The 13,089-nt window shown below is 40.7% G+C and overlaps 1 protein-coding gene across 2 annotated transcripts in view; it reads right to left on the bottom strand.

Annotated features, from left to right (window-relative positions):
- Nucleotides 1-3,933, bottom strand: part of mxi1 (max interactor 1, dimerization protein) — a 38,531-nt gene extending 34,598 nt beyond the window's left edge. The window contains exons 1-3 of one of the 2 annotated variants that reach the window (XM_059336369.1): nt 1,488-2,092; nt 1,224-1,382; nt 293-395 (exon numbers count right to left, since the gene is read on the bottom strand). In XM_059336369.1, the coding sequence (XP_059192352.1) occupies nt 293-395; nt 1,224-1,296 (176 nt within the window). In that variant the 5' untranslated portion in view covers nt 1,297-1,382; nt 1,488-2,092. Of the gene's footprint in view, nt 1-292; nt 396-1,223; nt 1,383-1,487; nt 2,093-3,544 lie in introns of those variants that run through there. The other variant, XM_059336363.1, reaches the window with a different exon arrangement.
- Nucleotides 3,934-13,089: the final 9,156 nt, after the last annotated feature.

Below are 13,089 nucleotides of genomic sequence, written 5' to 3'. Positions count from 1 at the left end.
ATACAAGTTTGAATAAACAACAATGCAAACTTATTTTTAACAAAGAAATGATTGGCCGTGAAAACCGCTGCCAACACATGTATTCACCGTTTGTTGACAGCTCGCTTGTTTACCAAACGTTGCGAAAAAAGCGTTGGCAGCGAGTGTATAATCACATGCTGTCTGCAACACTCCCCAGTACATCACATGCAAAAGACAGTTTGCATTACAATCACAAGAAGCAAATATATGCAAAGTTACCAGTGCCCCCAATTATACAGGGATCACATAATGAACGAGAGCAGTTTCTTACCTATTGTGGTTACTGCTGAACTTCTTATTTCGGAATTTTCTTTGCCTCTGGTAGTTTGTGTTCTGACTTGATGGAAATGTCGAAGCATATCCGTGTTCACACTCTGTTGAAAGAAAATTGCGGTCAACAGTTAGCTATGGGCGAAACTGGACCCCATTACAATAACGGACAATCCTTCAGGTTGACGTGGACATTCAGGTTATACGTTTGTGATTGACTTGCTGACAACACTTAGCCGTTATTTTAAAAGCAGTCAACAGTAACATTTCTCAGCTTTTCACACATCGTCACCCTGTAAAATAATCGCCTAAAAAACTTCACCAAGAGTGTAACATATGACACGTATTGATCATTTCACTCTAAAAGGATGTAACAAAGGATGGCTATTGGCATAGTAATAACACTGTGTAAATGATGTAACTTAAGAGAAATAAATGACTTAGGCAATTTTTTGAACATGCCTTTGTGACTTAAGCAAGATATAGTAACACTTTATTTTGAAGGTGTCTACATAAGAGTCACACAAGCCTGTCAGAAACATGACATGACAAGTATCATGACCATTAATGTTACTTCAAAGTGTCATTATTAATGTTCATGGCACATCCCATGTCATGTTTATGACACGCTCATGTCACTCTTATGTAGACACCTTCAAAAGTGTTACCATGTCACAAAGGCATGTTCAAAAAATTGCCTAAGTCACATTTTATTTTGACTTAGGCATAATAAATCCGCTTAAGTCACACACTTGACATAGACCATTATCTTAAAGGGGTAAAATCACATGATCTGATCAACTGAGGGTGTAGGCGATTTTACCATAGGTGGCCGGCGTCATGAGGAGACGATTTAGGCAAAAAACACAATTTTGACAAAAAATGACAGGCGATTATTTTAACAGTGTGACGAAATGTGAACATATAATTACCTCTTTCTCTCCTTTCTAGATACTCCGCAGCTTCCAATAACAGTTGGATATTTATTAGCTGAACAGCCGTCATTCTTTTCTGAGGCTGGCTGCCGTTAACGTTAGCTCGGCTCTCTTCAGGTTAACGTTAGCTTCGCAAGCAGCAGCAACTACAGGTCGCTTTTAAATACAGGGAAGACAGTGCATCGGTTATTATTACTACACTGAGTGATACTTAAAAAAAACGTCGTGTTATTATCTTGTCCAGTGTCTTCGCTGGCTCACCAGCAGCCTTTTGTCGAAAGGAGAGGAGAAAAAATACTTCCAAGCTGGCAAGCTACAGCCAATCCTTGCCAGGTTTCGTTGTTAGAAAATGTCAAAACCAGTATATCAAAGTAGTAAAAGTTTCTAGCAAACACGATATTAAATGTTTACAAAAACGGATATAAATAATATAAAATTCTCCCGAGGGAGTCCAGAGCCAGCAAAGTGCCTGCTGCTGCTACTCTTTTCCTCTCCTCTCCTGTTTGTTTACCTAGCTGCACAGCTGAGAGGCGTGGACCTCGCGGAGGAGAGGCCGGTCTATCGCAGTGCACTCTGGGAAATTGAGTCTTTCTGCGCATTCATAAAAAACTGCCTAAACATGCACACTATTCACTATTTCGGCAATTCAGCATGCCTTTTTTGCCGATTTTTCGAGCAAAGCCGCGTATGTTATTACTCTATGGTTGATCTGTGAGTATGTGAGGTCAGTTAAATGAATCAATACATCTGCAGGCCAGGACTAGTGCTACAGTCCACAGGGCAGCAGAAAGTATTTAAAATTAATGTGTGGATTATTATTGTTGCAAGGTTTAATCAAGATTATTGCTACCACCAATGACATTGAAGAAAAGGAATGTTGAAATACATTTTAATTATATTTAAGACATTTTAATAATTAAATAGTCACCCTTATTCTAGAGATCACAGGCCTGTTACAGGTATTATGTTTGTATTCTTAAAAACAACAACTAATTAACTTATTTAGGTCATTACTTGTTAATGAATGGATTGAAACGAGCTGTTGAAACTGTTTGGTGTAACTAAATATAAATACAAATCTTCAATCTGTCATTTATTCCTCTCACATTCATCCTTCTCAATCTCCTCTCCCCCAGAAGAAGGAAAGAAGGAAAAAGCCCTACATATCCCATGATTCATCAGGACCATGGGGGTGTTCTTGCCGGCTGAAGCCAGGCCCAGCAACACATGACGTCGCTACGGACCTGGAGTCTGATTGGCGGATGGCTTTGACAGGCGGCGAGGGTTGAGCTCGCATCTGACCAATCGCAGAGGAGCTTTGCGCCATGTGGAAACCCGTGCGGCACGCCTTCTAATAGCAGGAAGCAAACAATCGAGAGAAGAGCAGAGCCTTTGCGATTTGCTGCCACAAAATTCCCACGTTACATTATAATATGTTATATTACTCAAAGGTCTTTTGCAGCGCGTATCAATCCGTGTGCTCGGCTTTTCTGCAAAAAACAGCCCTGAACGGACACACGCACAAGAAAGCGACAGAAAAAACAGCTTATTTCCCAGTATCTTTAAACCATGACTTGTTAAAAGGAAACGAAGACATCATTAATAATTCATTTTTAAAAAGTCGTTTTTAATATTGCATGTATTACAAATGAGCTGCCATTAAATTAGCATGTAGGTCAGTATGGATTTGCAATTTGAGAAGCCAATTGCAATCAACCCTATAACGAAATTCCTCATTGATTATCAGCTAGAAGTTATAAACAGGAAAATTAAACAATCAGGCGACACATTTCTATGTTTTATATATGTCCGATTCACCATTCAGCTGTGTCCTTTGCGTTTTATGTATAAAGTTGTAGGTTTTTTCGATCGAGTCTGCGGGGGCACAATGACATCATCCTAACCTGAGTTGGAGGGCGCTGCAATGTGGTCAGATTTATCACATCGGAGTGGTAGCCAACATGCACACCCACACAACCAATCATTATGTCATATTGTTTTATCTATGCTGAAGGGAATAATCACAGAATCCTGTGTTGAGAGTTATGCAGACGCAAAGCGATGCACAGTGCCCAACATGCAGATAATGCAGCTAAAATAGTCCAGAAATAATGAGAGCGCATATTTTTATACTCTCCTACAATTGCAAAGGGTATATCACTCATATTCGTCTGCTGCAGGCTGTGCTTATAGCAGGCAGTGGTGCTTAGTTGAATGAACTCAGCCCTTTGTTGTCTGAGTCTATTGACAATGAAGTCTTGTTTTCCTGAAATTCAGACGCAAATGATAAGGATCAAACGCAGCACATATAAACTCACTTCCGTCCTTCCTCTCGGCGCTCTCAAGAAACCGAGCAGCCTCCAGCAAAACTTGTACGTTTTTCAGAAAAGTGTTGATCTGCTCCATGTGGGAGTCTTTGGAGTTGAAGACGTCATTGAAAGGGCAACTAGACATCTCGAAATCTTGCTGATCCAAGAGAGACGCCTCGGAATCAAAAAAGAACTCCTCACTCTTCAAACTTCCTCTTTGCATCTCACTTTTGGCCATTTTTCCCCCTCTTTAAGTTTGTGTGGCTTCTGTTCTGGCGACGTGCTGAGCGCAATACACAGTGAGGCAGCTGCCAGTGGATGCTGCTCTTGTCAGATGGTTCCTCTTTTCTTTTTTCTTTTTTTATGAATGCGGGGTGTTTAATGTAGAGCAGTGGCCAATGTCAGTAGATGGTGGTGCATGGGAAAACCAGGGCCCGGCCCCCCTCTGTCTGAGGAGTCCTCATGGTCCTAGTGCCAGTCACACAATGGAAATAAAAGAAAACAAATTAAAAAGGCAACGTCACGATTTTCTATGTCTAATTCCCAAGATAGGTTTAAAAAGATCTGGGGCCCTTTGATTGTATACATTAGAAAAGATAGACCTCAAATTGGGACCTGAATGCACTGCTCTTTATTTTTTTTAATTACTTAAAAAAAAAAAAAAAATGTATTCATGTTATGAGACTTTGCTGTTCCCCTCTAGCTCGGGCCTCCTGGACTCATTCTCTGGCCCTTTTCATATGAGCTGACATTCAGGGGCATTTTGTTGGACCGACATGTTTTTGTGTACATTTTCTTTTTACGTTAATGATTAAGTGGTGGCTGGCTGTCTGTTGTTTCTGTTCTATCCGTTTGTTTGTTTATCCGTTTGTTTATTTATTTATTCTGTTGGGTTTTTTCTACCTTTCTTGTATTATATGTGTCTGTATATATATATATATATATATATATATATATATATATATATATATGTGCCAAAACTTTGCATAAATAAAATTTACAAAAAAGGCAACATTAGTCACATTATTATTATACACTTCAGCATGCTATTGTATACATACATTCAGTTTGATTTTTTTTTTTTTTTACATCTTTAAGTAAGTACAATGCAAGTACCAGAAGTAAGAGATACAGCAGAGCGATGCTAATGGTTATCGCAACATTATAGTAGGCCTATTTGTTGTAGTTCATTATTAGTAATTTTGCTTTACTTTACTTAAATTAAGCAACTGACATTAAAAAAATCCATGTGGGTCATTCACAATGCACTAAAATTAATATTCTGTTAATTAATGTTCAGCCTGTCTATTCATATTAAGCTATTTGTACTTTTTATTTAACTTTTATTGTAGATTTTGTTTTATGTATATACATGTATATTTAGTGTTTTTACTGTATTTTTGCAGTTTACTGTATTTTTTACTGTGTATTTTGCTTTTGAATGTATATATTTTTCTTTTTAATGTATATTTTGCTTTTTAAAAAAAAGTTTTTATTACATGTACTAGCTTTTTTTTTTTTTTTACTGTTTACGTAGCCATTATATTTTGCCTTTTTTTTACTGACATTATTTGTTATTGCTCCCTTTGCTGCTGTAACTCTGCAATTTTCTCCACTCTGGGTCTCATAAAGGATTATCATATATGACCTATAAAAAAAGAAAAGTTCAGAAGAAATGACTCGAAAAATCTTGTGTGTTGTTTTATTGATATGGTTCACTTGGCATGTTAGCATCATTGCGAGTCTTCCTTATAGAAAGGGGTGCAGTAACACAGGGATAGGAAATTAAAATAACAATAAAGGGAGTAACCTGGGTGCAATCAGGAGGATGACTGGACATATTTCAGATTGTTTGAAGTGGAGAAACTAGAAATTAGATATGGCAGTGAAGCCACCAACACCCTTTACTACTTTATTGAGCATTTACAGGAAATAGCTCCACTTATTTCCTGTTTTTAGTACTTAAAAATGACTGACATTTTACCTAAAGTATATCCAACTAATATATTAGCAAGAGCAGTAGTAGTAATGCTGTATTATGGAGTGCTGCAGAAATGATTCCTAAAACTCTGGAATGAGGTAACATTTTTGCACATCCCTTGTTTCAAAGTCAGTGGTTTTTTTGTTTTTTTTGTTAGATGCCTAAAAAGTCTGTGCTTAATACAAGTTTAAAATGCCTAAAGGGCGATTGCATTTAGTCTTCGAAAATCATGAAAGTGGTGAGTTGTGAAGATTATCTCCCTGAACAAACCTTACAAGTATCGTAAACTTTTGTTCGCCCCAGAGCTTTTTTTCTGCAATAATCCAAAATCCAATGGATTGACTTCATTGAATTTTTGTCAAGGGAACCAGGGCGATGTTATCTCCTGGGTTGGCCTACAAAAATCAGTCATCCCTGCAGCAATCTAAGGCACCAGTAGCTAGTATCAGAAGCACTTAAGATGCTGAAGTAGCAGCAGTTGCAGTTGTGATAGTTGAGTGTTTGCTTTTTGATATTTTAGGCCTTAAAGACATCAAACCCAGGATGTTTTAAGGTAAAAGGAGAAACACTAATCTTGAAGGTGGCTGAGAGGTAGGAACTTCATGTATATCACTATAGTGTATATAGATCCTCTATTATGTGACAGGAATGGTAACTGAGAGATAAGTCCTTCGCCTTGATCTTGTGCCATTCTCAGTAGACCTTTAGCTGAGCTGTTTTTACACTACTGCAGAGTCCGTTTTGAACCGGAACATGTCGAGGCAGAGGCCTGTTTTCAGCTCAGATACCCCCCCTCTGCCACTTCAAAGGGCCGGCAGCAGCCCATGACTGTTTGATGTAAAGTTCACAGAGACAGAAACTTTCAAGTCCAACGCACAAGGGAATCTCTGAAGGTCCCTCCCGTCCGTGCCCCACCTCTCAACCCTCAGTGAGGGGTAGCTGTAGAGGAAGGAAACCCATTTGAGAGTGGCCCCGTTTGGAGTTTGGAAGGTGCCACCGCCAGCACATTGACAAAATGAGCAGATTTTGAAGAGTGCTCGGCCACATCCTCTTTAGGATTTTAGGCCAGCTTCCCCATTTGAGGTTATTGAGTGCAGCTTTGTAGGCTGTACTTTTTAGGTTGAATTTGCCCCCTGTTGTGCTTAGCTTCAGGGCAAATATAAATAAATGTACAGCATGAGAAGTTAAGGCTTCACACAATATCTTCATTCTTAGTAAAGATCAGACAGGGTCACAAGCCCAACAGGTCACACGCTATTGTTGGATCAGTCAGGTCACATACAGCAGGGAGAGAGAATAGAGGAATACTCAAAAGCAAGAGGGAGTAATGAGTCCGAGTCATCACTTGTCACAGTATGAAGCTAAAGACTTCTGAGAGACTATAGCTCAGGGGCATGGGTGTCCTACAGACACATTGTTTGTAGCCTCCCCTGCACTGACCAAACCATTCCTCTTCACGCTATTCTTCCAAATAAAGGAATTAAAAGGCAACACCCATGTCAAAACAAGGAGACAGCCTTAGTAATAAAGACTTGGAGAACCAGCTCCGGCTTCCAGTGGAAAGACAGGGACAAAGGTCAAACATTTTTAATAAGACAAGCTCATTTCTCTGACCCAGGGGGGCTAGCCACAACAATCACCTGCTTATCTTAAAGCAACTAAATGGCAAAATGAATGCTAATGTCTCCCAAATAGAGAATGAAAAGATGCTCTATCAGTAAAAAATAAATTAAAAAAGGGTTGCAACTCCAAAATTAATGGGCTTTTCTTTGGCCAATGTCACACCCTCACAAAGTTTCATGAAAAATTAGGCGAGTGAGTTTTCCATTATCCTGATAACAAACAGACCAATAAACCAACTGAACCAAAAACACTGTCAAGGGTAACACTATAAAACAGAGAAAAGCAATGTATCCTCACATTGGAGAATCTGAAACAAGGGAATATTTGGCATTTTTAGCCATGCAAGTGTCTTTATGGATGGCAATGTTGGTCCAGACTGAAATATCTATACCTGTTGGATGGATTGCCATGCAATTGATCTTCAGGCGATAATTGTACTGGCTTTGATGATCCTACCACTTTTCCTCTAGTGGCAAGGTTGACATTTGCAGCTCAGAGGAAAATGTCTTGACAACTATCAGATGTTTAGCTATGAACTTTGTTAGAAATATTCCCTTGGATAATTTCTTAGCACTCTGATCAGGTCAGGTCAAAATTTTAATTTGGCTTAAACTTTTGTTCATAACCAAACACCACCAAAACGATACAGTATTGGCCCCCAAAAAACAATCCCAAAGGTAATTTTGTCCAAGCAGCTTATTAAAACCCAGATTCATGTTTACTATTAGGTAGCCTCTAGTGGCTAAAACTATTACAGCAGCAGTAAAGGAGGAAGTCAGGCGGTAGTATAAAGAGTGACAAAGGGATGGAAGTCAATGGATGGGTCAAGAAAGCACAGACTTTCCCCTCTGTTCCTGTGTCCTATGAGGGGAAAAAGTCACTGTCTAGTTACTCTAACTTTATATGCCTAAATCTTAATAAACTGCAACCATTTCACGACCATAGCCACTTTGAAAGTTTGAAACTGCGACTGCTACATCACATTGTATCAGCACATGTTGAACTCCTGCCACTGGTAGGGGTGCTAATTTAGTAAATGCTCCTAAGGGTCAGATTAGAGAGTAGAGACAGACAACCTATATGTGGTTGATTGGGTTGGAAGAGTTGTTGGGCAAAGCCAGTGACATTGTGTTGAGTGCTTAGTAGAGAATGTTAGCATGCAAACCCGCTAAACTTAACTTACTAAAGTTAGCATTGTGATTGTGAGCTTGTTAGCTAGCTACATTAGCATCTAGCTCAAAGTTCTGCTTACCTGAGCGTAGCCTCACAGAGCTGCTTACATGGTAGACTCTTGAGAAATTCTGCATCAAAAAGTGTATTAATATTGCTGGAGAGCAGTAGCGATATGAGGCAATAAGGCTGATGACGCAAAGGATAGAGATCACAATGGGAAAATGATGACAATGCAAGCCCCTAATTGATCATAAGCAACTATGTTTTCAGATGATCTAAGACCATTATGAGAGAACATTGATCTAATTGCAGGTCACCGAGGAGAAATGAGAGTTTGTTTTGCTGGAGCCATTTTGCATCATCCCAGAGTCAACATCATCTATTCAGCCTCTGTGGATTGAGGACATATTGGCGTACCCGGCAAAATGAAACTCTCAAATCTTCTGAAGGCGGTATCGTAGGGATGGGAGAAACATTGACACAATAAAAACGCTCGACTATAATGGGTCTCTCTCGCCCGTTATTGCTTCCTCTGAAAACTCACTGACATTTTCGTAAATGTCAGAGATTTACATCATTCTCTGAGGACCACTTCAGCTGGTGGTGTTCACGGGTAATTAGGCAACTTCCACAACGTGCACCTCGGGAGGTAGAGCGAGAGAAGAGGGAAAAAGGGGAACTGAGTGAGAGAAAAAGGGGAAAAGAGGGTAAAAGGGCCTAAAGAAACTAAAGAGTGATAGTTGGGAGAATATCATCGAATGTCTTTACAATAAACATGCAAACCCTCCAGCGTTAAACCATTGTCCTAGCAGCGGGGCGCAGAGATTGGAAGAGTGGCCATTCATACTGCTGACCTTTTTACAGCCTTGTATTCCTGTCTGTTTAGCGTTCCAAAACCCCAGAAGCACCCTTCTGCTTCTTATTCACCCAGTCGGCCTTTTGACCTCGGCTGTTGCTGCTTCCACAAGATGAGTGAGTGAAAGTATAAACTTAATTGAAATTCAAGGGGGGAAACACAGTAACATGTGCGTATAATACTGTAAGCATGTCAAATCAAAATATTCATACAAAAATGCATTATACGCAGATAATTCCAAAGATATAAGATAGAGAATGTGAGTGTCAGTGGATGGTTAGCACCACTCTAAATCAATCTCTCTTTTGTTTTGGCCTCTGTCCGCTGGTGTGGTTAACAAGACCCTCTTCCTTAACCTTTATGTCCTCTCCTCATCAGTCACAATAGGTATTTGTTCTCCATGGGAGGTCAATCCTGACACACAAACACTGAATGCATGTCCTTCTTGCTGTTTTTTCCCTCCACAGATCAATTACTGTAATTACTGGCTTACATGTGAACCAACCGTGACGGCTCTTTACATTTACACACACACAAATCTGCAAATCCCAGGTTGAATTGTCCCAAGCTATACACAACAAATGGCCTCCCAGTGTGTTTCAGTTACATCCTATTTACAAAACTCACTGTGCACACTGACAGCAAGCTAGCACAGGTGCCTGAGAGTAATCGCTGCCTGCTCAAAACACCATCCATCAGATAGAGGGAGCGCTCGTTTGAGGAAAATGACCGGGTGAGAGTGACAAAGCACTTTTTTTCGTGGGAGCCTCTTCAACTGACCTCATGTTGACACCGCGGGCTACGCTACTGTCAGTGTGCTTATTTTCCCAAGGGCCCCTGAGCTGTGTGGTTCTCTGCTTTGTCAGGGCTTTCTGGCCAAGATACTAATCTGTCTTCCATCAAGATTGCAGTCAGGCTGTTCTTTTGTTTGGCTCGAACCGTGCGGCCGCTTGGGAAAGGCTTCCTGGGTATTATCTCCATTCCAGGATATTCTCAGCCCTTCCTTGTGATACAGTATCAAAACAACACATTATACAGCTGCACCCCGCCCTGTTCCTCAAAATCAGCGCTGCTGATGCGGCTACTTCTGCGGCTACTTCTGCACCTCTCAATCTCAATTCTCACTTCCTGTGTCAACACTCTCCCCAGTGCATATTTTCACCATATTTTTTCTACAATTTTGCTTCAGTGGCACCCAAAACACCCACAGCACCAAGTCACTCACAAACATGCTGATGAAATGACAGTGTGGGTGAAACATAAACCTGTTAGACGACAGACTGGTGTTGCCCCTCCCCAGGCGATTGGCCTTTGGCTCTTGGTGACCATTGTTTCCCCTCTGTTCCCAGGCACTGACATCTGGTGACAATGGCCACGGCGGGAAAGAGGAAAGAGAGCCTGTGAGTACACACTTACACAAATGCATACAAACACACACACACACTCATACAAAGAAACACACACTTATTTGCAGACATAAGAGCAACAAACAAACTTGGGTGCAAACAAACTGAAACAAATGACATAACTAAATGAAAATGCATACAGATTTATGAACACACACACACGCACGCACGCACGCCCGCCCGCCCACACACACACACACACACACACACACACACAAAGAGAAACAAACTAAATCTGCACAGAAATGAACTGGAAGACAAGAGTTGAACCGACCCTTACAGAAAGGATTAAACAAATAAACACACTCACAATTTCACACACGTGCACACACACACACACACACACGTGCACACACGAACACTCTCCTAGACATGGGAGGGGCTTGATTCTAGACTGTATAAAAAAAACATAGCCACTGTGACATCACCCATTGGTTTGTGGGCTACTGTTTTGAAGAGTTTGGAATTTTGGTTGTCGCGATCTTGATTTGTTTTGGAAGCAGAAGTGACTGTATTTGGACGAGCGGGTGAAGCTGGGGAGGTGGACTCTCAGCTTTCAGCTAACGATACGGTGAGCTTGGTTTGGAAGGTGCATTTGTAATTAAAAACTTAGTACAATAAAAAATTTTAGCCGACCAAAGTATTTTAATCGACTTTCATAAACTTGGAACACTTTGTCAAAGGGTCATAGTTCTAAGACACAAATGCACAGAGCACAGTGTTTATTTCACTGTAGCCACACCCTGCTTTATCATCGTCTTTACTCTAAATGGCACCAACATTTACTAAATGAACATCATGCTGAATTGAAGAAGGTTTGAAACTAGCATTTGAGACCATAAAGTCATGAGAAAATGTTTACTGAGGTAATGGGAGGTAGGGACATTTTCTCATACACATCTATACAATCTGACTACTTTTTTGCAACCAATGGAGTCACCTCCAGCTGGTCATTGGAAATAATGCAGGTTGAAGACACTTACGCATTGGCTTCACTTTTTAAACCTGTAGGTTGCCTCTTGGCAAGATACAGAGTGGCTGAGAGGGATACACACACACACACACACACACACACACACACACACACACACACACACACACACACACACACAGCGTTATACATGCAGAGCCATGCAAAATAATGCAGACAAGTCAGATGTGTAAATGCTTATTAAGAGTTTAAGGGATCCCATAAAATGAGCACACATGTACACATTATACACAGTCACAGAAGTTTTCAGCCTGTTAAAGTGGAAAGTTAGACAGATAAGCAGAGCGGGGGGTTACACACACATCCAGCATGTCCTTTCTCCCAGCAACGACACACCAGTGTTGTTTGCGTCAGGTTACCGTGCTAACCTGTCATTTATCCACGGGGGCCTCAGACTGCTGTCTCTGTTCTCTGCAGCTCCACTGGAGGTGTGGCTCCGTACTCCCCCGTCCCCTCCCCTCCCCTCCAGTCACCCGCCTCTACTCTGTGTCTCTGATGTGGGATGCTGCCAAATTAGCCAGGAGGGCCTTGGGGCAGTGTGTCTCCTCTGCAAATTAGAGAGGAGAGAGAGCCAAGAAAGACCAGAGAGAGGGCGTCTGCAGGACAGAGAGAGAGAAAGAGAGATTGCAGGTTCAAAGAACTAATGACCTGCATAGGAGGGGAGCAGTAATGGGAGTCGAGCAAAGGGAGCCAGTGGAGAAAGAGGACGAGAAAGAGACATGACCTCATCCCTGTTGCTTGTTTAGCCGGATCAGACCCAGTAGGACAATGACATTAGTTTGCTAATCGTCTCTAAATGGTGTAGTAGGAGCTTATTGATGTAGTAGACTAGCTTTCCCTCACTTACCAATGTAAGTTAACATAGGAATTGCTTGCACCATCCACTTCTGTTGCGTACAGACCATGCCACATCTGTTTTGTGGTGCAGTTCATGCTCCAACAGGGCAGCAGGGTTATATGAAATTACTTGGTGTGACACAGACAATATGGTATTTCAAGGATTTATCAAATAATAAAACTTGACTTCATATCTCAAATAAAAATCCATGTGATATTTTATACTTTTTATATTGTCAACAAATCAAGAAAAGACCAAATAATGTGTTCACCTGCAACTTTAATACTTTCTGACTGTCCTATACTGTCTCTGGCTGTTATCCATTTCTTCATACTGAAGATGTTAACCTTAAAGGGACAGCTCACTCCTACATCAAACACACATTTTCCTCTTACCTGTAGTGCTATTTATCAATTTAGATTGTTTTGGTGTGAGTTGCTGAGTGTTAAGGTATCGCCGTAGAAAAGTCTGCCTCTCTAATTGGTTGTGAAGCTCAAATTGCTAAAACTACATATGAAAAACTCAACAGCAATGTCTCTCTCCAGACATCATGACCCAGTTACTCAAGATAATCCACAGACTTTGTTATGAGCAGTTGGATAGTGGAACTTTTTTTTTTTTTCTAGCGAACTGAAGCCACCAACTGTATCCCTGTTCAACAGTACTCTAAATAAAAGTACAATAAA

The sequence above is a fragment of the Centropristis striata genome, chromosome 1, assembly GCF_030273125.1.
Source record: "Centropristis striata isolate RG_2023a ecotype Rhode Island chromosome 1, C.striata_1.0, whole genome shotgun sequence".
In the NCBI taxonomy this organism is placed as follows: domain Eukaryota; kingdom Metazoa; phylum Chordata; class Actinopteri; order Perciformes; family Serranidae; genus Centropristis; species Centropristis striata.
This window is presented reverse-complemented; position numbering and strand designations above follow the sequence as displayed.